The 27348-nt window shown below is 34.0% G+C and overlaps 2 protein-coding genes across 2 annotated transcripts; both read right to left on the minus strand.

Moving 5' to 3' along the window:
* Positions 1 to 1345: 1345 nt before the first annotated feature.
* On the minus strand, positions 1346 to 14272 carry LOC126727563 (7-dehydrocholesterol reductase). Its single transcript, XM_050433286.1, has 13 exons — positions 14088 to 14272; positions 13395 to 13617; positions 12914 to 12969; positions 12089 to 12191; positions 11929 to 11994; positions 10987 to 11100; positions 8277 to 8403; positions 3869 to 3969; positions 3006 to 3131; positions 2806 to 2870; positions 2298 to 2379; positions 2143 to 2225; positions 1346 to 1759 (listed from the first exon to the last, which is right to left on the minus strand). The coding sequence occupies exons 1-13, from the start codon at positions 14177 to 14179 to the stop codon at positions 1693 to 1695; spliced, it is 1305 nt and encodes a 434-aa protein (XP_050289243.1). The 5' UTR covers positions 14180 to 14272; the 3' UTR covers positions 1346 to 1692.
* Positions 14273 to 22933: 8661 nt separating this feature from the next.
* On the minus strand, positions 22934 to 24207 carry LOC126728897 (uncharacterized). The gene is made up of 3 exons (XM_050434650.1): positions 23876 to 24207; positions 23338 to 23789; positions 22934 to 23283 (listed from the first exon to the last, which is right to left on the minus strand). Exons 1-3 carry the CDS (start codon positions 24205 to 24207, stop codon positions 22934 to 22936), a joined length of 1134 nt encoding a protein of 377 aa, XP_050290607.1.
* Positions 24208 to 27348: the final 3141 nt, after the last annotated feature.

Raw genomic sequence — 27348 nt, forward strand, 5'->3', positions numbered from 1 at the left:
GATTGATAGAGATTTGAAAACAAAGTTGTTTCATACGCTTTTGACCTTAATTGACAAAATTAAAAACTTGATAATTATGGAACAAGGCGTAAACAAAAGTCCAATGGTTAAAATGTGTTAGATTGAAGTAATGGAGAAGCCAGAGATTCATTTAATGTATGGCCAAAGGCTTTTTTTTTTTTTTTCTTTTTTTTTCTTCTCTCTCTCTCTCCCTGAGAAACCATGTTTGGCCAAAGTTATAAATAATGATATAAAAATTTTTAGAGTTAGTAACTTGGCGAAATCATAATCTCTTTTAACAATGCATCATCATCTAGTGACAAAATATTAAAAGTTACAAGTTGAAAAGATAGCATGTATATATAATACAAATTTGAAATGAATAGGCGTGTCGAGTCAATTTAGCCTTACATTTTTTTTTTCCAAAATAAAATACTAAGAGTAATGCTATAGTTACAAACTATTTTACAACATTTTTACAAATTATTGATGTGGCAAATTCTTATTAATTCTAATATGGGTCTACTACTAACATCATATTTATGCTTACAATAATTATTTGAAAATTACTAAAATCACGTCAGCAATTTGTAAAAATGTTATAAAATAATTTGTGTCTGTAATATTACTCAAATAATAATAATAATCTCACATTTGTGGCGTGCCTTTGTGTTGGTATATCAATATTTAATTTCAAAAAAAAAAATAATAATGAAAAAATTGAGTCTATGAATAGAACATTTGTGGGGCATTATATTCAAGTGACTATTTAATATAAATAAATTATTAATTTTATAAGAGATCTAAATAATGCGCTTAAAATATAGATAAAGTAAAAACATATAAGACCATTACAAAATTTTGGATATTAGAAAGTATTTGAGAAAACTTAATAAGATACTTTTATTTTTATTTTATTTTTTTTAAAGTTAGGAAGATATGAAAATGGGAAAGAAAGTGCATATTGACAAAAATGTACCTCCCCTACCATTACTCTTATATATCATATAGATTATTAATGTCACATCTACTATGTTTGAAGTAGATGCATAAAAATTTAGCCATGATGAACTTAACCTAAGAACTCAAAAAAAAAAAAAAAAAACAAAAAACAAAACAAACTTAGGAGCTTTCATCAACCTAAGAGCTTGAAATTAATTTAGTAAATCTAGAAGATCTTAATACCAGAAACCATGTAATTATATTTACTCCCCAGTCCCCACCTTCCTAGATTACGCTTTGAATACATTTATTTCAACTCTTGTTTGATTGCACTAATGATCTACTGCCAGCTAAAACCACTTCTTTTTTTTCTTGTTCTCTTAATAATAAATAAAATAAAATATTTCCTGCCAAACCAATAAAACTGAGGAAGATTTTATTGCTAAAATTTGATCATTACACATTAGAAAAGTGATCTAAATAAGATATCCAGACAAAATTCCACATAAGTGTCTCTTTAATACCGAGAAAAGCTAAATCCTCCCTAGATCATAGAAAAGCCTTGGAGAAACTAATACACATCGTACATTGTACTACAAGACTATCACCAGTACACCCCAAAAGCAACTTTCGCAAAGTAAGCCTAGCATGAGTTAAGCAATATACAATATTGCTTAACTCAAATAGAGGGTTTGGTATGATCAATAGAGACAATGTTATTCCGTAGATTCCAAGAATGGTTTAGTATGATCAGTAGATCCCGGGGATGATCCTGTATGGAACCTTCTCGCAATATAATTTCCAATACTTTCCATACCTGCAAGCAGGAACTAGTCAGAATTTGCACGCGCATGCAAACACACACACACTATCTTTATCTAAGTAAAACAATTGGTTGATAATATTTCAAAACTGTCTTTGTTTGAAGCATTTGCAAATCATGGGGTGGCAACATCCAAGAATATAAATGGTTTACTATCCCTACAGTTCATCACATTACTATTCCTTTCTCATCCGTAGAGCATTGGCATGAAGTAAGGGGCACACCAATCAAATCACCAAAAATATATATATATATATATATATATATATATTCCTCTCTCATGGTATTAGAAAGTTCTAGCAAGACGATTTTTAGTGCATGATTGCAGTTCAAGACAGAGAATAGTAAAGATAGCACAGAAATTTGTATTTGCTTACTTGGACCGACATCGATCATCATCCCTTTTTGCTCGGTCAAAAAGAAGGATAGTAAGAAATATCACATAGAAGAAAGGTAGGAACTGCAAAAAAACAATAAAAGAATGAGTTACACACAAAAAGAGAGGGAAAAAAAACACACACACAGAGCTTACATGATTGAAGAGAGCTGGGACAGTCCAGAAGAAAGCAGATAATATTTCTGGTACATAATGGAAATGACGAGATAATCCCCACCTGCAGGAGCCACAGAAAAGCATCACAAAATTAGTTTTAGTCAAAAGCCAAATTTCAGTATTCAATTCCATTAGATGAACAGTATGAATGCAAGATTATGCAATGCAGTTCCCTCTATCTGTTATTAAAAAAAATTTTAAAAAATTAATAGAGTTCTCTCTATCAAGCTTATGCATGCCCTCATTAGCATCCTCAATGTATGCACAAATTAATTCACCAATAAAGAATTAAAGATACTAACTTCCATGAAACATTTGATATTTGTCAATTTTGGCATTATCTGACTGTCTCACCCAAATATATGAAACAAAAAAATAAAAACCAGCAAAAGGGTGACTTCAACCCCCTTGGGCTTGTGGGACAGCGTAAAAGAGCTTCTTAGTCCATTGTGCATAAAATTTCAAATTGGTAAAATGATAAACTCACCATCCTGAGGTTAAAAGAAGGCTGCTTTTTGTTTCCCCCGATGTGGTAGTATACGAGGCAACTATCTGTGTAAGCAATTGAACTAAATCATTTCTCTTTCTCAGGAGATAATTATGGAAAATTTGCCAATCCAGCAATTAGATGTCTTAGAAAATGTACATAATAACAAAAATCAAGTAATGAGTGCCAAGAAAGAGCACCTTTGAAGGAGCTTTTCCCCAAACTAAGCATTTTCCATTTGTTCTGCGAAATTCTTGCCTTTGCCTGTCACAATCATAGTTGGTATATATGCAAAGAATGCCTGCCACTAGAATATAAAGTGCTAGCTGAAACAAGAGATGGATATTATCAGAAAGAGGGAAAGAAAAAGGAACAAGAAATAGAAATTTCAGAAATTTGTCAAGACATGGACAATTAAATGCTTGAGCTCATCCAATAGGATAACTTTAGCCCAGGCATGGTTTTTAACTTGCAACCATTCGGTACTTTTTATGCTTAAGAATGATCCACCAGACCAAACCAATTTAGCTGGGATTAAACATTATTTGAGCTCAGTCGAAGTTCCTTCTGTAGATTATGGCCAGAATCCAATTATTCTCGGGGAAAGAATTAATAAAACCTGACTTTTAACAAATAAAATTTACCACAGAAAAAACATTTATTCTGATGGATCTCAAAATCATCTGATATAATTCATCCAATTTTAACCAAATAAACCAATGTTTTTTTTTTCTTTTTTCGTCTCAACCATAGTGCTTATACTTCATAAATTGATGTAACTTTGTTTATTCAAAACATAGTTTTTACCATCCAACCTTCACCCCAATTTGCTTCCAGGGCCTGAGTGGTGAATTGTTAATCAAATTAATAACCATAACTACATCGCAAATGCTCAAAATGTAGAGTGCAAGAAAAAAGAGTGCTTTTTACTTTGGCAAATAGAACGTGTTTCATGTTGGAGATTGCGAACATCTTGTTAAAACTACAACATAGCTTAAATCCAAATGCCAAAAGAAGATAACCAACAAAAGTATGCTTCAAAGTTCCAAGATATTGACCAAACCTGAGTTCCGAGGTTAACAGGATGGTTGACTAAGTACATGCCTGGAGAAGTATAGATAGATGGAACCCATACCAAGCATCCCCAGCAAATATAAAAGCCAGCTGCCAGAGCCATATGTACAATGAACAATATTGAGATTGAGCATGGATAACACTAGAAGCAGGGTGAAGAAACCATGATAAATGAGATAGACTACTGTCAAAACATGATGTTTCTGACATTTTCATGTTTAAGGACTAAGCATACTAAGATGTGTGAAAAAAAAAAACTGTAACTTATCTCTAAGAAAGTACGCAGCAAGTTTGGTACATATCCGACATTATTTGTGGGAAAAAAAATATTAACCATGGTTTTAGAAAAAATTCAATTGGTGCATGGTTGAGACATGATTCACGCTGATAATGCAGTGCATGTCATGCATGATTTTATAGCACGTAATATAGAAAAAGGGGGGGGGGGGGGGGGGGGTGGGGGTGGCAATAGGTAATTTACTTATACACATAAATTAGAATGTCAATTAAGGCTGAATAGAGTTAAGCTTATATGTAGTACATTCTTCTCTTCTTTTGTAATCAATTTCAACCACCAAACACCTTTATATTGTATCCAGCAAAAACTAGTATTCAGCGATCCATCTGAATTCTAAAGACAACCACTGAAATCAAGTCCTTTCTACTCAATGGAAGAGAAAAAAATGAAAGCAAAACTTTATCTTGAGATTTTTTTAATGTGATGCTAGTTTGCATTTTTTTTTTTTTTAATAGGTAATCGAAGATTTATTTCATAAAAAGAACATCATGTTCACGATGGTGAACACTCAAAACTTGAAATGAATAGAAGCACCTTATGATACAAGGTTCTTTAATAAATTTAAGCTGTGGGAGAAACTAAATTATTGAGTTTAAAGCAAGAGAAAAGTGTCCCAAAATTAAAGAAAGGTGGATTAAGAGGAGATATCTGACAAGGTCTCATTTGATTATGAACAATGGAAGCAAAAGCTATCTAAATTTGAATGAAGAAAATAAGAAAGATGTGTTCAAGGCATATGAAGGCTAATCTAAAACCAAAAATTGAAAATCATCAGCCCTTTTTTTGATAAGTCAACAATAAAAAAGGCAAAGATAAATCCTATACTATTCAATTGGTCTCTCACTCAAGACAGTTGGCCTACCTTGATGAACTCAAAATGTATATAAATATATACACACAAACCATCACTTATAATGTTTATAAGTAACCAAATATGTTCTCAAAAAAAAAAAAAAAAAAAAAAAAAAAAAACACTAACCAAATGAGAGCTTGAGACAGAGCTCATTGGCATGTCTATATCCCTTTTGGTATTCTCATCTCCATGAAAGTCTATTCCACTCACAAGTTTCTGTCTCACATGTAACTAACTCATCATATTAGAACAAGAAAAACTGCCCATCTACCAACCTCCTATATATTTATTTTGATAATTTGATGATTGGGGGACGGGGGATTTGAACCCTTACGAATTGAGCTACAAGAGACAACACTCTTCCTCTCCCTTTATCAGCCCTCTGTGGTTTGGACTCCACTAAATTTGTAAAGATATACTATCCCCCCCCCCCCCCCCCCCCCCCCCCCACCACCCCCCTTTTTCTCTCCCTGCATTCTCTCTGCATTTATAATATATACTTATTGTTTCACACACTTGTTGCATCTTCTCACTTCTAGTATGTATAAAAGTAAGCACAAACAACCAATGAGCTCTGACACAAATGGCACTTCCTCCTTCCAAAAATTGGAGGGAGGAGGGGGTAAGGTCATGGTTTTGAACCCACTGGGTGCATATCTATCTAAAAAGAATGAGGAAAGACAGAACGGAAGTTCAAGAATGAGTGCGGTGGTTTAGGTGATGAGTTTAAGCATCATTTGGTGGGTTGGGATAAGGTTTGTACTCTTATTGCAAATGGGGGGTTGGGGATTAGGAAGCTTACAACTTTTAATCAGGCCTTGTTGGAAAGTGGCTATGGCAGTTTGGGGGAGAGGAATCACGATTATGGAGGCGTGTTTAACTAAGAAGTTTTGAGAGGATTGGGGTGGTTGGACCACGAAACCTGCACAAGGTACTCATGGGTGTGGTTTGTGGAAGAGTATTAGGATGGTATGGGAAAAATTCCTGCAGAACATTCTGTTTGATGAAAAGAATGGTGCTGGATTCATTTTTGGCACAATTGTTGGTCTGGTGAACAACCCTTAAGGTGGTTTACCCTGTATCATATGAAAATTCCACTAATGGAAAGGCTTTAGTGGAGTCTTTGTTGGTGATGCATACCATGGGGGAGATGAAGAGTTGGGATGTTAGATATGTTCGGGACTTTAATGATTGGGAGTTAAATTTGGTGGCCTCATTCCTCCAACTCTTAAATTCCCATATCCCTAGAGGATGGTGATCGGATAAGGTAGAAAGTAGAAACTTAAGAAGAGCAAGGATTTTGATATTCATTCATTCTATAATGACCTAAGGGAGAAAGCCGTTTGATATTCATTCATTCCTTGGAAAGGCATTTTGGGTGTGAAAGCCCCACAGAGGGTCTCTTTTTTTGTATGGACAGCAGCATAGGGGAAGATTCTTCCATGTGATAATCTCATAAAGACAGGTTATACTTTAGTAGGATGGTGTTTCATGTGCCAGTGTAGTTGGGAGACGATGGACCACCTTTTGACTCATTGTGTGGTTGCTCATAATCCATGGAGTTTTGTTTTCATGTACTTCGGAATCCATTGGGTTCCACTGGGGAAGGTGATGGATGTCATGTTTGGTGGGAGGAATTGGGGGGGTAAGCATACCTCGGCTATTTGGAATATGGTTCCTTTGTGTTTGATGTGGACTATATGGAGGGAGCGTAACCGCCAACATAGAGTGTACGGGGAGTCAGTTGCTAGCAACTTTCTCTAGCTCTTAATTTGATTGGTCTGGTGCATGGGGTTTTATGCATTGTGATTCTATTGTGACATTTGTAGGATCATTATATTTGTACATGCTACTATCTTGTAATTGTTTAGCCTTCTTCATGAAGTAGTCTTTTCTTAATAAAATTATTTTTATCTATCAAATAAAATAAAATGATCAGAAAGCTAGAAAATGAGAGTAAGATTAAAGAGAAGCTAAGAATACAGATAGCTAAAAGTAATAATTAAGTTGGTTTAGACATGCACCAACACATAACAAATGGTAGCATCAATAAGATGGGCTACCAACATGTTCAAGCAACCACTTATTTTCATAGGTGCAAGCTTAAATATTGTGAAGGCATGTACAGAGACCAGTGCCTCTGAACTGCAATAACAGAAGCATGGGTAATGCACATAAGGTTTAAGATCTCAAGCGTTAACTGAATATTGAACCTAATAGTTGAAATCATACTAGCTGTTAAAATATCCATATTTTGCCAATATAGATAGATGGAAGAATTCAATTTACCAAAATAACAAAATGAGATCAACTACTAGTACAGAGCTGCCTGTAAGTACTTTTGGAATTTGACGTATTCATATTACCCCTGGTATTTTATTTAAATTCATGCTTAACCTAATCAAAAGATCATGCTACTGACCATTATTTTGTGAGCTCAGTTTGGAGCTAGAATGTCTCGCTCATGTCTAAGCCAGAATGTGGATGATCAATTTTCTGCTACATGTGTGCTATTCGCCAATTTCAACAATTTCATGATTTATATTGTGGAGCCCACATGCAATTTCAAATTGAAGCAATATGTTTCATAAGTAGTTTAAGTCAAGGGTCAAAAAAAAATTTAATTTTAATTGATGATTAGGAGTTATTTCTTTTATTCATTGGCAGAAACATTCTTTATGCAAATGCTGCAAAAAATTTATATGCAGTCTTTTTAGGGTGCCATCTTAATGTTTTTCCATCTTAGTAGGTTAAGGAAGAGTTAGGAATCTTTATAGATACAGCTTACTTACACAAAGAAAGTAGAGTTGTGCTCAAACCTTGAGGCAAGATTTCCTAGAATGTGTTCTCTCTCTCCCTTCTTCTTCCTCTCATAAATCATACCCTTCTTCACTTATCAAATATATACGTGTGTCTACACACACACACACACAAACCCCTCTTCAGACCAAGTCAGAAACCAAAACATAACAATTAGGTAATAGCAGCTCATGGTTATAGAATGACATTACAATCAACCAAGGAAGAATAATTAAAAATTTTACACAACAAGGTAACATTTCATATTAGATGCACAGGTGATTCTTTGTTATTAGCATTGCTTCATAGTTTATCAACAAAAAAAAAAAAAAAAAAAAAAAAAAAAAAAAAAAACCAAAGAAAGCAGGCTTTATAACTATGTATTAACAAAACACAAGGACAAAAAAGTAGCTTGTGAAACACTCAAACAATAGAGCACTTTCATACCTCGATCATGTGCAATATCCATGGTACTCCAGTATCCAGCTTCCCACCAAAAAAACTTTGTAACATAGACTAGCATCAATACAGTATTCACAAGCATAGAATCGGCCACTCTCCCATTAACTTCATACTGGAAAAGGAGATCGATATTAGAGAAACAAGCAAAAGATCATTTCCTATGTGTGCATGTTTGTGTGTCTCAAAAAAGAATGGGATGGACCAATGACATCCACTTTATGGTAGCTGCAAATCACCACAATGTCAAGACACCTGGTAAAATAGGAAGATCAATTACACAAAACTATAAGAACGGTAGTGAAACAGTTGGTCACTTCCTATTGCATTTCACTTGTGGCTTGGGAATTGTGGTCATTGGTGTAACCTTTATTTGGGTTGCTTTGGGGTGATGCCAGAAAAAGTTGAGATTTTAGCATGGTATAACAAGAGAAAGGGAGGATTGGTCAATATGACAGTAGTAAGATTTTGTATGTTGTAATACTTCACCTAAGATAATTGCAGTTTTTTTGGGGCTGAATGCCTAATGTAATTGCTATGAAGACAGAAGTAACCGCATTAAATTGTGTCAAGCTGAATTCAAATATGCTTAAGTCGCTTTATTATACTATGATTGGATAATTGCATTACTCAGATCATGGATTATTATCAGACCATGATCTGATAAAATCCCTAATTAAATAATGCCCCCTAATCCTATACTATATCCAACCAAACAAGGACATTCATCAAAGTTCAATGAGGCATTCTGAAGAGAGATTCCCTCACCAATAGCAATTCCTAGATTATGCAACGGCATCTAAGCCAAAAGCAAAGAAGGCCCAATAGTTTATTTTGTCTAGCCCCTAGTTATTATAAGACTATCTTTTCTTTTCTCTATGTTATATTTTATTTATCATTATGTCTGGAGTATTTGAGTATTTTAAAAGGTCAAGTTGCTAGCATATGACTTTTAATGCAGTTGGATAGTCAGGATTTAATTGTTATAAGTAAAATGAAGCTATAGGATTCTAGAATTACTAAATGCTATTATAAATAGCCTCTTTGAATCGTTGTAGGATGCCTTTTCTTATCTAATCTATTTTTTTACAAGTAAATTAGTACTTCATTATAAATGACCATTCCAAGTACACGGGTTTTCTTTTTTAATCCATGAAATTTCATATAAAAATATTTAGTGTTCCAACATGAAATCCTAATATCGTATTCTTTGCTTAAATCAAGTTTATTGCTGTAATCTCTCCTTAAGCCCTCTTCTACACTAGATCTAAAACCTGACCACATCACTAGATTATTTTAGAATGCAATAAATTAAATTAGGATTTCACTAAGAATGGCAAGATCTACCCATTCCTATTTCCCTGCTCATACGCACCCTAAGAAATTAGACAAGGGTCAACTATTTTTTTTTTTTGTTAATAAGTAAGAAGAGAATATTATTAATAAAAGAAAAGCAAGAAAAATACAAGGAGTTCACGGTAGTGAACGAAGGAAAAAAGAAACAAAAAGACAGAAGCAGCCCCTAATCTATTCTAATAATGGCAAGGGTCAACTCATTTATTTCACTAAGAATGGCAAGATCTACCCATTCCCCTATTTTTTTTTAGTTCAGGCCCCAAGAGAATGGGGAGTAGAAGACTCGAACTAGTGACCTCTGCTTCAAGAGGATCAATTACCAGCTGATTGTGTTACCCGTTGGGATTAAGAATTTACCTATCAGGTTTAGCTAATGGAAACCTGGATGATCATTATGTACCCATGTAGACCAAACAAAATTGCAGGTATCTGCTACCCACAAAACATGTTTGCTTCACCACCACCACCACCTTAACCTCCTACTTTTCAACATTTTGTTTCTCTCATTGACTGTTCAACTTAAAAGTCTTTTCTATATCCTCAAGGACCTCAACCAGAAATTCCTTCACCATGTGCTTCAGCTTCTCCTATGCCTCCAACTGCTTCACTTCAAAATTAGTTTTTGGCCATGACCAGCCCACACCTCAAATTTTATCACATTTTTTAATGCCTTTTGCTTTTTTTTGTTCCTTTACTTCTAAATCTTTGAAGCTGATATGGTGCTTTTGATTTTTGCAGTGGCAATGCCAGTCATGGTGTCAATGATTTAGCAATGGAATGAAAAAATAGAAAACGCAGTCCTCAGATGGAAAGTGACCACAGTGGTTGCAGGATGATCATGGAATAGAGTCCATTGTTTCAATGACAATTTACCTCCCATCATTTTATTTCGATTGCTTGGATCTTTTTGTGTTTAGTAGCCAATAGAAAAGACTATAGAGAGACTGCAGATTTGTATTTTAATAAAAACCTTTTTTTACTTTAAATTGCACATAGAGAGAGGAATCAAGCAGAATGATGGTTTAATTTTTTCGAAATATTCAGCCAAAAAATTATCAAAAGAGAAAATCAATGAGGTTAACCGCAAGTTGGAGCCCATGCAAATTATTAGAACAGGTGGACAGTAGGAATTTGACATATCCCATATGGGTTAAAATGGGAAACTGGGAAATAAATGACTGATTCAATTTATGATCTTCCCTAACCTGCCCATATGTCACACTTAGATTGCACAATTAATTAATCACGCTTTAAACATCACACACCTTGAAAGTAACATACTAACTGACACAATATATGTAACTTTGATATTTGTATATAGAGATATCCTTGGAGCACCTACCTGCTTTATGCAATATGTCACAGCAAGAACTGCCCATGACATCATCCCAAATCTGCAGTTTGTGAAAACTTTTATATCAAAATGTTTCCCAATTCGAGGATACAGCTCCATACCCTGCAAGAATGAACGGGGTTAACTAAAAAGGTACTTTTACACAAGAGCATACCCTAGACTAGAAGATCCATTGTTTTCTCAAACAAATCTTGTGCTGATGAGTAATTATTATAGCATGGACAGATGTAAAAGGGGTAATTATCAAAAGAATACTTCACACCATAATACAACATGATCATATGTAAAGGAGGACAAATTTTTTATCTTGCATAATCATCAAATAAATGTAAGGAGAAGCACACAAAAAAAGTACAAGAGAAGGGGCACCAAAGAATTTGTAGGTTACAATTTAAGCATAGCATTTGGCAGCCTGAATTCATCTCTTTAAGTACATTTTTCTACAAATGTGGATTATTAATAGTATGGTACTGATAGATAAACTGAAAGGCCGATATTAAGATGGAGCCTTTAATTATTTTTCATTTTCAAATGGTAGCACATGTGGATTCTTGATTTCATGGTCTTGATATGTGACACAAAAGGGTACGGAAAGCAACATTAAAATTTAAGAGTGACACTTAATGAAACAACAATATATAAAAAGTCAGACAGCTGCAGAATATACATAAAGTTCTTTATTCTCACATTCTTAGAACCAAAAAGGATCTTAAAGATGCAGAAATACTTTTTAGAATATAATAAAATAGTCACATCGAGTCAGAATATATAAGATGTTGGACAACTTTACTAAGGAAAATGAGGAAAGTAAACTATGTAACATCATATACGATAATGATTAGAAAAGTATACCACATTATTAATCAATTGCAAATTATAAAAATTAGATACGTAAAATCTGAAAAATCATATATATCTGAAGACACTTACCCAGTAGAAATCAATTATTACGTTTCCAGATGAACCAGAATCAGTGGAAGATGGTGCAACATGACCCTAATATACATAAACCGTTAGTCATAGAAATATAAACTGAAGTTGTGTGTGTTGCAACTTGAAAAGAATTTTTACATCAAGGTTCAATCCTCACTTTAATGTACAAGAAAATACAAAAGACAAAGCTTCCAAAAATAAGCGCCGAAAATATTTCTCCCAGATGATCATAAACAACTGTGGGGTTGAATATCCCAAACCTGAAGAACATAGAAAGGAAAAAGATCAAATAACCTTGAAATTTAAGTGGTATTGACATATAAAAAACCAAAGCCAGTGATATATGTAGCTTGAAAAAGACAACTACAAGGCATCCAAAAAGAGAAATGTGTTCATACAAATAGGAACAAGCAATTTGAAAATCAACTGATTAGAGAATCAGTAAAGTAAGATACCACAAAACCTTTAATATAGTCTTCTAGATAAGGGTATTAGGTGAAATATAAAGTTGCTAAAAGTGAGAAAGAACTCAAAGAAGCAAATGGAAATTTCTAATTTGATAGTAAGGCTAGTGATGCGAAGTATTCAAAGATCAATAATCAGGTACTAACCATATCAGAGTAAGAAAAAGTCATATCATGATTTCTTGATGCCAAAATACTATTTCGTAACTTTTCATTAAGAGAAAAACACAGCACAAAAACCCAGAATGACAATAATACTGCTTTTTCTTGCTTGGTATTCTAACATTTTAGTGCATCAATAACTAAAGACATGACAAATAAACAAATTTTCTATGCAATCCACAATAATCACAGAGATCAATAACTCTGCACTTCCCTCACAAAGAAACTACAAAACAAAGACTGCTAAAAGCAGCAGCTGAGAGAAGATACACCAAGTCTTCAAAAGACACAACATATCACACTCATAAACCAGATGGACACGCTTAAACACTGGATTTGATGGGGAGAGTCCTTACCACCAAAGTCCAAGGTAGGTAACCAAAGTCACTACATATGCCGCCATACCATTTGCCTGCAACATGCATTAGCATAAGAATATCATAAAGTAAAACATTAGTTTTAACATATAACAACTAAGTAATATATACAAGTAAAAAAAAAAAAAAAGTGGTTTTTTTGTTTACAAAAAGGCTATTAGATTTGATGCCCATCGTAGGAAGGAAGTTGATGGAAGCTTGTGATTTGTGTATTTGATAGTTTTGGTCTCCATTTGTATACTTCCTGTATACTTTGGCAACTCTTTTTATGATTTGAATAAAATTCACATTACTTATCAAATAATATAAATATATAAGTAGAGAATTTTCCTCCCTTTGCAGAGCACAAGAAAATTCAAAGCAAAAAATATTTAAATTGATAATCTATCAAGTATACAAGCATAAATGCGACAAAACTGACAAAATCACTCAGAAAAATTCAACAAATAGTATCAAGTACCTTATAAACAGGTCGATTTCCCATTGTAGTTAATGGGCCCTCAACCCTTTTCCCAGGTAGAAGAAGTTGAAGTGCAGCCTCAAAGGCTGAATAACAAGCAATAATTTTCCAAGCAGTGGCAGTGGGTCTTGGCCATATATCTATGAGTCCCTTAAGCCCATGCTGCTTCAAGTAATCAAAAGTTTGGGACACAGACCCGTCAGCATATACCATTGTATACCATCTGAAAGAAATGCCAAATTCTGATATCAATACCCAATATGAATGGAGCAGAACTTAGCAATCAGCTACTAAAATACATCTCAACCAAAGCTTATCCCTTTACAAAATTTAACATTTTGTTTTAATCTTAATTTATGTATTTGATAATATTCAGATGAATCCATCAGGATTTCACATAACTTGGATACAATCACACCCCACTACACATCAAAACCCATTTCTTTTTTAACTCAGAAAATTCATTCCCATAGAAACAAACGCCAAAAAAGAACACCCTTTATACATCTAAGTTAAGTAAAAGTTTTTGCTAGAAAAAGAGTTTTCATGGAAACAAACAGAAAATCAAAAGATCAATGAGATTCAGGTGTAACTCTAATGTCCCTTCACTTGAAATTCAAATCACACCCCATTACACATCAAAACCCATTTCTCATTTTTTCTGATTTTCCAGAGAAACAACAAAAAGCTTACAGTAGGATAACAAAGGGTGGACACAGTGTAAGTAGAGATAGCACGGAAAAATATGTCAGCAACGGTGAGTGTACGGTCTTGGACTCTGCCATTCTCTCTCTCCCTCTCTCTCTCTCTCTCTAACTTCTCTCTGAATCTCAAACTCTTTTGGCTGATGAGCGTGAGAAGCACACAAACAGAGAGACAACCTTTATTGTAGACTAGTGTTTTAGTCAAGCCAACTGGTCGCTAGCCAGCCTATGCAAAACAGGTCATTCTGATTTCCACATTTGCCCCTCATGTTGAGGTTAGGTTAGTATCCAAATCTCAAACCATAATTAGCAATTAGCATTCGGTTGGGCTCCCTATTTCAGGATAAGGCTCTAATTTATTTACTTATTTAGAGAGAAGAGTCCAAAAATACTCTCATATAAATTTGACCGACTCTCTTAGTTTTTTATTTTTAGGCCTAGCAAATGGATTGGGTTAGGTTGAATTCAGGTCGAATTATTTCAGATTATAAGTATAATTAAATATATGAAAAATAATATATTAAATGTCAAAAATAACAAAATACAAAAAAAATATTTTGTAAATTCTTATGGTTTCACAATTCAAAATTTATTACCATAAAATTTAGGGGATTTTATTGTAAAATACCAAAAAATGACGTAATTTTTGGTTTTTCAAAAATTTCTTTCATCAAAAAATCAATAAAATTAAAAAATAGATATTTTTAGAAAAAATAAAAAATTAAATAGTAGGTTCTCATAACTCTGGTGTCATTATCGAGCAACAGCATGACATTCTCTCGATTCTCGTCATCTCAAATATCAATTTTGTTCTACTTGAAGACTGTAAAAGAGATATATGTTCATTTGTAGCATATGAGACTAACAATGGCTTTTTATTGCCAAATTTTGGACTAATGCTCTGACCTTTTTATCGCATCAAAAGATGTAGCAATGTTGTTTTAATTTAATCTACTTGATGCTCTGAAAATAGTAAGTTTTGCTTTGCAAATATCATGTGAAGACTTGTATTGAACGGTTATGTTCACCTAATTCCTCTCTCTACTTTGTTAGATTAGTTGATGATTGTCAAAGTTATAACAGTGGATACTTCATTGTTTTAGAGAAAATACTTTATCTAAATTGATCAATTTGTTATGAATTTTGGGGTTCTAAATTTGATAATTTTGAAATTATTTTAGGATGTATATGGTAGTCTAATTTTCCCTATTAAAGTGCATGTTTGGTCAGAGCTTTTTGGGTCAAAATCGCAATTGACTCTTGAAATTGAGTTTTTTAGTCTTATAAACATTTAAAAAAAAAAAAAAAAAAAAAGTGCATTTTCGTGTTGCATCCTCTGAGCAGGAATTGTAAAACTTTTTCAAAAAGCCCAAAATAAATAAAACTGACTAATTATCAATGCTGAAATATTGTAATGACATTCTGGCTGATTATATTTTTGGCATTTAGTTACGCTATGTTAAATTCTTAAAAGATAGTATACCAAAACCATAGGGTTCAATTTGCTGCCATATAGGCATTAATTTAAGCTTAACGTTATATGAAAAGTAATGTATCTAAACCTTTGAATTGAGTTCGAGTCATTGCATGCTACACTCCTTTTTGGGATATTTGTATCAATGCATAGTATTTAGTTTATGTCAAGTAGACATGGCAAAGTGGGTCAGAACCCGACCCAACCTGACCCAAAAATCTCAACTTGAACTTGATTTTTTTTACCGGAAGTAAAAATGGGTTGACCCATGACCTGACCCGACCTAACCCACAACTCAAACCCGAATCCGAACCATTTTGTTAAAACTTCTTTTTTTGGTAAAAAAAAAAATAGTAAAATTAAGACAATATTGGTTTAATTATTTATTGTGAGTTTTAAGGAAACAATTGATACATTTACATAACTGCATGTAAATTAATTGAAAGATAAATGATTGAGCATTCTATAATGAGTAAAGATTTTTAGATATCAAATAGTAAAGTACATGTCAAGATAATCTGGTTGCAGTAGAATTAAAAACATAGATTTAAAATTATAGGCATGTGTGAGAAACATTCACAAGTGTAAAATAGTGAAGCCAAAGTATCAAATTAGCATAAACTATGAATGCTTAGACCTATTTTTTAACAATTTATGTTCAAAATAAACGGCTTTTCAAAATAAATTATGATATTTCCTAGGGTGTGTGTTGTTTTAACAATGAAATGATATTCAAAAAAGAGACCAGGTATAAATAAGTAAACAATCAAACTTTAATGTATATCTCAAATTGAAATAGAGTATCAACCACAATTGATAATAAATTATAAAATTAATTTTCAAGGTTGTAAATTTCTTATATGTTTTTATTCTTTATCAAATGAGTTATCCAATAAAACATTTGTAATTTTGTTTTATGTTTTAGAATGTTGATATTGTGTAGAAATAAAACTTGTGTATTTATTTTACTTATTTTTTTTGTTTTAGATAGCAATGTTAGAATTTGTATAATTTTAAAATTTTTGAATAAAAATTAATAAGTTTAACTGAATTCATTCTTGATATAAATGGTAAATTCAAAATAATACATTTTACATCAAGTAATTTGTTGCATAACTTTCCAAGTAGCAAAAACATGTTGTTTTCTTTATAAAAATTAAAAAAAAAAAAAAAAAAAGTTGAAAAATACGGGTCAACCCGACCCGACCCACAACCTAATTGACCCAAACCCGTTTTTAATCTGCTTAAAATAACCCATTTTGACTCGTGACTTGTTTGACCCACAACTCGATTGACCCGACCCAAACCCAAACCCGACTCGACCCGTCCATTTTGCTATGTCTAAATTGTTAAATTTATCATATAGCATTTTGTTGGCATAAACGTAACAAACACATTGTATCCCTTATGTTGGTGTAGTAATTAGAGTTAGCTGACACAAATTTATCTTGCCTTAGATGAGGTAATATGAGTTATGTATTTTGGTAAGACTGTGCATAGATATTAGATAGGCCACGATTCATGTAGCTTATGATTACCAAACGTGAGACCTTAATTTTGCATTGAACGTGACAATAGGCAGCTTTGATTTAGCACTCATGGATAACAACTAAACTGTACCAAGAGTTGAGTGAGTGAATAGATTTCTACTTCATTGGTGTATTAAGACCATGGATTATTGTTAGCAACCCAATTTATGCCTTTTTGGTGACTTTTGAGTATGGCAACCTATAAAGTTGAATTTATTCAACTATGTGTTAGTTTTATTCCGTATCAAAATTGCTTGTAATTCAACATTTAGAAACCCTATATTTAGGTGGGAATAATGTATGGGTTGTGTGTGTGAAAGTGTGAAGATTTGATCAAGAGTGTGCAACAAGATGTGACTCGCCAGTGATGACTTGCCAAAATGTAGCACACGCGTGAAGGCTTGAAGCATGTAGGAAGTTGAAGGGTCAAGACAGCTGGATCACTACAAGACAAAAAGTACAGTCTAGCCAGTCTAGTAACTGGCGATTGGAACTCACAACTCATCCCAGTCGCAAAGTGAGTTGCCAATGCACCATGTTTTGCTGAAAACTGACTTTTCACATTCCATTTCATACCCTACTATAAATACCCTTATACCCATGAAATGTAGAGAGCTTCTAGAAAGAATTTTGAGAAAAAAAAACCCTAGAGAAAAACAAGATTGATTCAACCATAATCTTATATATTTGATTCTCTAAATTCTTCTACTCTCACTCTCTCCATTGTCATACCCATGAGAGGATTGCAAGCCAAATCCTTCCCTCACCAAATTTAGAGTAGTGAGAATGTTCTTGCTGTTTGGAAACCAGTTCAAGAGAGAACCAATTCATATTGGTTGATGCAATGAGCTAATTGCGAGATTCGATAAGTTAGAGAAGACACAGTTCAGCGTAACCTTATTGGAGCAAAAAGCTTGGAGGGTTTAGGTGCATCGGGTAGATTATGCTTGGAGGATCTATTGCTATTCATGTATCTCAACTGATTTTCTAATGGATCATTTACCTCTTGGAGGGCGGCGAAGAGGGAGAGGTTTTTTGTTGAGTTCTTCGGTTTCCTCTTCAATAACACGTGCCGATATTATCTTGTGTTTATATCTCTCTTTCCCTTACTCTTAACTTTTAATTTCTACTGATTGTGATTATTTAATGGCTTAGAGTATTTTGATAATTTGGGTACTGCTTATATTTCATATTCTGCACATATATTATTTGAATATAAGCTTGCATTGGAAAATTTGTATTTGAGTGTCTAAACATTCACAAATGTTTTACACACTAAGTGAGTTTTCATAGCCCAATTTATGCCTATGGGCTATGACACTTTATTTTGGTAGCCAGGTCAAGCATGTTTTTGAGTTGTTATACTTAAAGAGGGACTAGAGATGATTGATTCATTATGATAGAATTAGTTTAGTGTATAACTATACATTTTAAGAATGTTGCTTTGACTTATGATGTTCTTATGGCAAGATTTTGGTTTAGTAATCCCAACTTTTCTTCATTTTTGCTAGGTGGTTGCACAAATTATTTACTAGTATGAACATTTTTGGAGGATAGTTTGAGAGATGTATGACTAGGTCATGACTACTCTGTGTTCATCGAACTGTTCCAAAGGGTCAAAACGGCTAGTTATTAATGGAACTCCTTGTCGATTCTATAAAATACTTGTTTGGATGAGGGCTTCCACATATTCTTGTACAATCAAAAGGTGATCGATTCCACCAATTTACTTGAAGAAAATGGGCTTTTGCCCTTATTTTTTAAAATATCTAGCGATATGTCCATGTTTTGAAACTATATAGGAAAATGTCCCTATTTTGAAATTCGATTTTCTCAAAATCGAATTTCAATGTAAAACTCGATTTGTAGAAAAATCAAGTTATAGGTAATCAAACTTTAAAAATATAAAAAATAAATAATAAATTATGGAATGCAAATTGATGCTCAATCATATCTAAAATACTCAACAATCTAAAATACAGTCAAGCTCAATCATATCTAAAATACAGTCAGGCTCAACAATCTAAACTCAACCAAAATATTAAAATCCATTGCTTGTTAACAGAATGCAAATTGATGCTCAAGTTTCCATGCATATTAGGCTAGCAGCTAAACTTGCAATAACGTAAGTATGAAAGAAGAAAATAGTGAAGAGAAAAAGAAAACTATCTATGTTTTCAACAATAACAAAACAAAGCACCATTTACACATGCCTCAATGTTCTTTGCCTTGAAAACATAGACAGCTCTAAAGCAATAAATGGAAGACTAATATTAAAATAATTTTGCACAGAAATTTTAAGCTTAAGAAAAGAAATTAAATTTAATTAAGAGCCCACTTCAGCACTAGAAATAAATAAATAAATAAAGTTTCATAATAGAGACACGTAACATGTAATTGGTTGAAGATGACAAAAATCACTAGCTCACCTTATGTTCTAAAATTTTATCTCCAAATCATAACACATTACACCAACATTGTCCTCAACTAATAAGAAAAAAAATGAACGGTTCAAATAATAACATACAATTTGAGTGGGTCAATCAATATGAATGACCATTCTCTTATTTAAATAACATTAAAAAATCATTCTAAAAAAAAAAATTACAAAAAAGGAAAAATAAAGAAACAATTGCAAAAGTATGCTCACAAGTCACACCACCTTCTAAGCAACTTACATTGGAGTGCAAAATCAAAATTAGCACAACTCTCTGTACTTAGCAGCCTTAGATCACATCCTGCTTCAGAATTTCCAGGTAGTATACAAGTCAATCATTCTTCAACATCGTAAATATTAATCTCTAGATGCAACCATTGTCAAAGTCTCCCAAACTTTTAAAAACTTCATAACCTTTGAGTTCTCTCTTTAAATAGATTGAAATAGTGTAAGTATTAATCTTCTTGGTATGACTACAAATGATAGCGTGGCTACAGGGTTTCCATTCATAGATACAATTTCGATTAAGAACATGCCTAAATTAAAACTTTGAAATGGACTAAGCGAAGATCATTGTCCTAAGTTGCGAGTGATTACCATCTATAATTACCCATAACTTAGAACGATAAGCTTCGCTTGGTCCATTCCAAAATTTTAATTTAAGCATGTCCGTAATCAAAATTATATCTAGGAATAAAAACCTTATAGCTAGACCATTATTTCACTGTCTAAAGCGAAAACTCAGTTATGAAGTTTCTAAAGGTCTCGGAGGCTCTGACAATAGTTGCACCTAAAAATTTATACTTACGAGGTTGTAAAATGACTGACTGTCAGCCCACCTAAAAATTCCGAAACCTAATATTTGGGTAGCATATGGCCTAAGTCCACTAAGGACAGAGAATTGTGCATGTTTGATGGATTTGCAGATGTTACATAAGCTAAGATTGACTATGTACGGAAATTTAAGAAGTTAAGGACTTTTCTTTTGCTTGAAAAGCTTAAAAACAATAAAGAAATTGATAATAGTTTCTTTAGAATCTAGAGACGAGACTAAAAAAATATTATCAATCTATTCACCGTTTTCAAGTTTACCAAGTAAAAGAAAAGTCTTTTTAAGTACTAAAGCTTGTGAGGTGGCAAAGGAAGCTGTTTGGCTCAAGAAATTCCTTTCTGATCTTGGTGTTGTGAAAATTGAGCAAGTTCCCATCACATTGTTTTGGGACAATAGTAGAGTCGTTGCACAATCTAAAGATTTAAGGAATTACAAGAAAGGAAAGCACATAGAAAGAAAGTACCACATCATTTGAGATATTGTTGCTCGATGAGATGTAGTAGTAGCAAAGATTGATAGTGCAAATAATCTAGCAAATTCATTTACCAAAGCCTTGCCCCAAAGGACTTTTGAGTCACATTTGGAGCGAATGACAGTTAGATTAGTGCATAATTAATAGTCTTTATGGCAAGTGGGAGATTGTTAGGATTAGTGTCCTTAAATCCTATGACATTATGTTGTATTTAATAAAGTTGTTTTATTATTATCTAAAATAATGGTAACATGAATATTTGAACATTATCATATATTTCATGCGATGCATAGTAAGTGATTTACGTGATTTAGTCACAGAAGATATAAATCACAAGTTCTTTGTAAACATAGAATTTTAGTTCGTAGTCGGTGATGAAATTGGACATTTCATATGCGAAAACTATAACATATTAATTAAAATGATTTATCTTGATCATAGAAGTAGAAACTTCTAGTTGATATGTTGATATGTTTTAAGAGTTAAGACATATTGAACTGAACCATTGTGAGATTTATTATTCTCTTAACGACTGTCAAATGAATAATAAATCTCATGACTTCTATTTACATCAACTCTTAATCCTGAAAGAATAATGAACCTAATCATGAAGTGTAGGTTGCTTTGATATATCAAGAGTGAGATCTAAAGTCACAATCAAAACCTCAGTATGTTGGGCAACCACATTTAGTATTGAGGGAACATATATTATCAAGATGGAATTCATAATCTCTTAAAGGAGATATAAAATATTCCCTTGAGATAAGTTTAATTGTTTTGGTTATTTAGAGTGTTAGGCCTAACTACTTTAGTAAGGAGTTACTAAAGTATATATTTATGAGATTTGATTTCACAAATATGTGATGAATAACTTAAATGATCAAATCGGGTACTCAAGGATTAAGATGTAGTAATCTTTAAAGGGCAGTCAACATTCATGACTTTGTATTACTACGAATATTTTATGAAGAGATTGAATGTATAATAAAGTATTGGGATATAATTTATTAATAAGGTCTAAGTGCAACTATATTTATATAGTGGCAATTTATATTTATATAGTTAATGGTAATTTTGGACTTGTCAGGAGTTGATAGAAAGGCCCAAAATCCATTGGAGCTAGTGTCTTATTTGTCCCTTTTGGTCCCACTCCAAACCACATACTAGAACCCAATTGGAATGGCCTAAAAGACTAGCACAAATAGATAATTAGTTATGTATAAGGAGAGAAACATACATAATTTTGTATGAGACACATGACATGTGTGAAATGATGTGTATGTGAGTGTAAGCCACTCTCTTATTCTCCCTTGAACTAATTGAGAGACCACACTTTTTCGGCATTAGTGGAATTAGAATGAAGATTAAAAGTGTTCCCAAATACTTCTAATCTTTGGTTTTGCTCGATTAGTTTAATATAATCGATTAATTAGTTTAATCGATTATAATTATTAGCTCACTTATGTGATTAGTTTAATATAATTATTAGCTCTGCTTGATTAATTAAGGTAAGAAATGGAGTTGAGTATTACTGCTAGTTTCATTAATTGGCATCAAAGCGAATGACAACTTTTTTCTTTCTTTTTAAGGTAAGACATGAAGTGAGTATTGCTAATAGTTTTATTAATTGTAATATCAATCCTTCAGATCAATTTATTTGTTTGACATCTTTTTCTACATGAATATTTTTACGGCCACAACTTTTGTTACATCTTAATGAGGTAGTACATTGTAAGTGTTGAATAATTACTTTCATGTGAATTTACCACTTTTCTCCGTTACTTAATCAACTACTATCACTTTTATCTTTCTACATTTATACAATGATGAGTACGTTGAAACCATCTCTTTTTGAATTGGGAAATTTGTTGAGCTGACCATGTACAAAAGGTTTTTCAAAAAATTATAAAAATTAATCCCATAAAGAAGTCAACCGCAAAACAGTTTTGTTTGTATAGATAAAGTGACATATATATCACATATCTATTGGCAATGACTGTCGAGCTCTCATTAATTTGTGGCCAAAACCGAAGAGGGATTTCTTCGCACCCTTTTTTTTTTTTTTTTTTGATAACAAACATCATACACCTTTCATTGATTTGGACAATTATCCATAGAGATTACATCCATAAGAACCTGATTTGATACAAAAAGGGGGGTATCTTCCACCCAAACAGTACATTCATCCTCAAACAAAGCATGCTTGGCTAACTGGTGCGCAACCATGTTTCCATTTCTGCCAACATGGGAAGCCGTCCAGTAATTAAAATGCAGCAAACAGAGACGCATTCCCTCAATCACCTTCTTGATCGAGCTTGGGGCCGAGGAAGAATCGGAAATGGCCATCACCACCTGCTTTGCATCTCCTTCAATGATGATCTCCTTAAGACTAAGATCTTTTGCCAACTGAATGCCTTCCTCCATAGCCTTTGCTTCAATCTCTAAAGGCCCCAGGGGCAGTTGAATTCTTTAACTTAAAGCTCCCATGACTTGACCTTTTTCATTCCTGATCACGACTCCAACACCGCAGCAACTAGCATCCTTGAAAATGGCTCCATCCACGTTGACTTTATACCAACCAGCCCTTGGCGGTTGCCAGCAAGTTTTGGTTCGAACCTGAATTCCTTTAGGTGTAGGATCACTCTGTCTGCATTCCTCAGTGTAATTTCGGGCTTCCACTGCAATTTGCTTTGGCTGTTTACACAGGCCTTCATGCTTGAAAGAGTTCCTGTTATTCCATATCTTCCATGCCGTGATTGCATACCACTCCCAGTCTTGGATACACTTATCCTCTTTCAGCCTCCACACAACATCTATGAATTCATTTGAGTACCGAAGCTGGTCTCTAACTCTTGTTGGCAGACCCCCATTTTTCCATACCTCAGAAGCAAACTTGCATCCCCAAAGAGCATGACCCGAGGTTTCACGAAGCCCACATAACCCACAACTATCAATCCCGGTGATTTTCCGAGAAACAAGCATAGAGTTGGTGGGTAGGATGTCTTTGCAGGCTTTCCAGAAAAACTGTTTTACCTTATTCGGGCACTCCAACTTCCAAATAAACTTCCAAAAAACTTCATTTTTGATCTGTCTGAGCTTTCCCCTAATGCCACTTGCTTTTTTCCTTCCTTAATGAGATTGAAAGCCACTTCATAGGCACTTCTAACAGTAAAAAAACCATTCCTTGTTCCTGCCCAAACCCGAGAGTCCTCAGGGAGAGTGCTACTAATAGGGATACTTAAAATGATTTCTGCCTCATGAGCAACAAAATTGCTCTTCACCAAGTCTGCATCCCAAGAGCCTTTCTCCCTATCTATTAGATTCTCCACTCTATCCAACACTTGAAATTGACACCGCGGACTCATTACTTTGAAGGTGTTTGGAGTTGGGAGCCATCTATCCTCCCAGGTTTAGATTTCTTCGCACCCCTAAATAACATGTTTGTGTCATCATTAATCCATTTCCCCCAATGTTCATGAATCATGACTCAAAAGAAGGCACTTCTTAGAGTGAATTCTATGGCCCAAAGACTATATAAAAATAAAAGGTAGCATCCTAGACACGTCTTTTGCTTTTACGAGGACAAAACTTGGGGCTTGTCTTGAAGAGCCTTCATCAAAATGTTGTGCTGCATATCTTGAGAAGAGCAAAACTTATCTCTTTCATGAAAGAGGAAGTCTTTTTTTTACATTTTGAAGGTGCAGCAACAGGTTTCCTTAAATATGTAAGACAGACTACATTGGTCTCCCAATAAGAGTTCGGCTTGGGCTTGGGAAGAGCAGCATCACGTGAGTGGTGAGGGCTGTACTTATTTGGCAAGGAATGAAGTTTGAACAAGTTGCTTGATGCTTTTCCCATAGTTTTTGGTCTTACCATTTGCAGGTCCAGCTTTGGCTTTCGGCCTCTTCTTGTTTTTTCTCCGTGGGGTTCACTTGATTATCCTCTGGAGTCTGGACTATGACTGTTGAACCACATTCCACCAGCAGGTTGCACTAATGAGATGGCAAAAAAATCTATTAGAGAAAAATATAATTTTAAGAAGATGCGAAAATTAAATAATAGAAAATTTAATTATACACACACATATCATCCTATCTTTTATAAAAGTTTTTAATGACACAAAACAACTTTTTTACTATTTTATAATCTTCATGGTGTGTGTATATAATATATATATATATATATATATATATATATATAGAGGGGGAGAGAGAGAGAGGGGGAGAGAGAGAATGCAAATTTATGATAAAGTTCTTTTGTATAAAATGTAATAATGAGTATCCAATTAGTGTTATTCATTTCTTATTATTCCAATTAGTTTTCAATTCTTTTTATCAGTCTATGGGAGGATTCATTTAATCACGATTTTTGTCAATTTATTTCTCACCAAATTTTTAAATAAAGTTCTTTATGCAATATTCATATTACTTATATATCATTTGCTTTATGAATTCCACTATAAATACTATTCAGGTCCTTAGCATTTGAAAAAAATTGTTTTTCATTCTAGAACTTTAAAAAATTTATTTTTTGAATCATTTTTCCCCAAACTACCAAACACTTTTTGCATGAGAGGGGCTAACTAGGCTACAAGACCCTTGATAATCAGGTGCCTTATTTGAATAATACAAACATAATTTTATGAGTTAGTGTTATATGTTAGAGGAAAACCTTGTGAATATACATATGTTCTAGTTTCTACCAACTCCCCAACTCAAAATTGGTTGCTTTCTGCAGTATATGCTAGCCCATGTTATGCTGAGAGGAAGTTGCTTTGGGAAAACTTAGTCCATGTGGCATCTCTTCAGTTACTCCCTTGGGTTATCGCTGGAGATTTTAATGAAGTTTTGATGGGGGATGACAAATTCGGTGGGCGACCGGTCAATGTTAACAGAGCAATTAGATTTCAGGAATGTCTAGATAGATGCAAGATGATTGATATAGGGTTCTCAGGGCCACGATATACTTGGTCTAACCTCAGGCCTTTCACTGGTCTTATCCAAGAAAGAATTGATAGATTTTTCATTAATGCTGAGTAGAATGCTTTGTATCCGGAAGCCGTTGTCCAACATCTTGAGAGAGTTCACTCTGACCACTGTCCTATCATACTGTCTATTCACCATGACGCTGGGCTTAGGCTTACCCAACCTTTTAAGTTCCAGCCTATGTGGCTATCCCACCCATCTTTCCTAGAGGTGGTTCGGGATTCATGGGTTCAAATGACATCCTTACCTTCTACTATCTCAAGCTTTACCTTGCAGGCAAGAGAATGGCATAGGAATATTTTTGGTAACTTGTTACAAAGGAAGAACAGAATTCGGGCTTGGTTAAGAGGTATCTAGAAGAATTTGGCAAATCAGCCAAATGACTACATCATTAATCTTGAGAAAGATCTGAGAGTAGAATTTTCAACAATTCTGAAACTAGAAGAGGAATTTTGGGCTATGAAAGCTCGCATATCTAGACTAGTTGAGGGACACAGGAACACTGCTTTTTATTATACTTCAGTGCTTGTCTGACAAAGAAGGAATCACATCACAACAATGAAAAATCGAATGGGGAATTGGATCCATGGAGATTCTAAAATAGCTAATCATATTAGGAATGGCTTTTTAGAGCTCTTCTCCACCAGTCATTGTAGTTCCTAACTGGCTGAATGGACTCCACCTTTTTGGCAAGCTGGTCTTCATAAAGCCGATGTCGCCCATCTTGAAGGCCCTCTTACAAATGCAGAAATTTGGTCCGCCTTGTGGTCCTTGAAACCTTACAAAGCTCCCGGACTCGATGGTCTCCATGCGGGCTTCTTTCAAAGATTTTGGCATACGGTCGGTAACTCAATTAGGGAAGCGATGAAGCTGATTTTCTCATTAGGCGAGATGCCAGCTTACTTGAATAAGACTCTCATCACCCTTATCCCCAAATGAAGCAACCCAGAGACCCTTGGAAATTATCATCCTATCAACCTTTGTAACTCAATCTATAAGGTGGTAACCAAGATTATAGTAACAAGACTAAGACCCCTCCTTGCAGATTTAGTGTCGCCACTACAGATGACTTTTGTTCTAGGCAGAAAAAGGGTTGATAGTGCTATAATTATGCAGGAATTGGTTCACTATGTCTAGGAAAAAAGGGAGAGGTGGGGTGATGGCAATTAAAATTGATTTCGAGAAAGCTTATGACCAAATGGAATGGAGTTTCATTAGGGACACTCTCAACCTTTTTAGATTTCCAAAGCACCTTATCACTCTGATCATGAGCTATGCGTTTCCTCCTCATCGATTGCTATTCTTTTTAATGGGGGAGCACTTAACTCCTTCAATCCTTCAAGGGGCATTAGACAGGGGGACCCCCTTTCCCCTACTTGTTCATGCTTTGTATGGAGGTGCTTGGAGCTTTGATCAACAATAAGTGTGATGCGAAGCTTTGGAACCCAGTCAAGACATCACAAGGTGGGCTGGCCTTTTCACACCTTTTCTTTGCAGACGACCTCGTGCTGTTTGAAAAGG

The sequence above is a fragment of the Quercus robur genome, chromosome 5 (genome assembly GCF_932294415.1).
Source record: "Quercus robur chromosome 5, dhQueRobu3.1, whole genome shotgun sequence".
NCBI lineage: Eukaryota > Viridiplantae > Streptophyta > Magnoliopsida > Fagales > Fagaceae > Quercus > Quercus robur.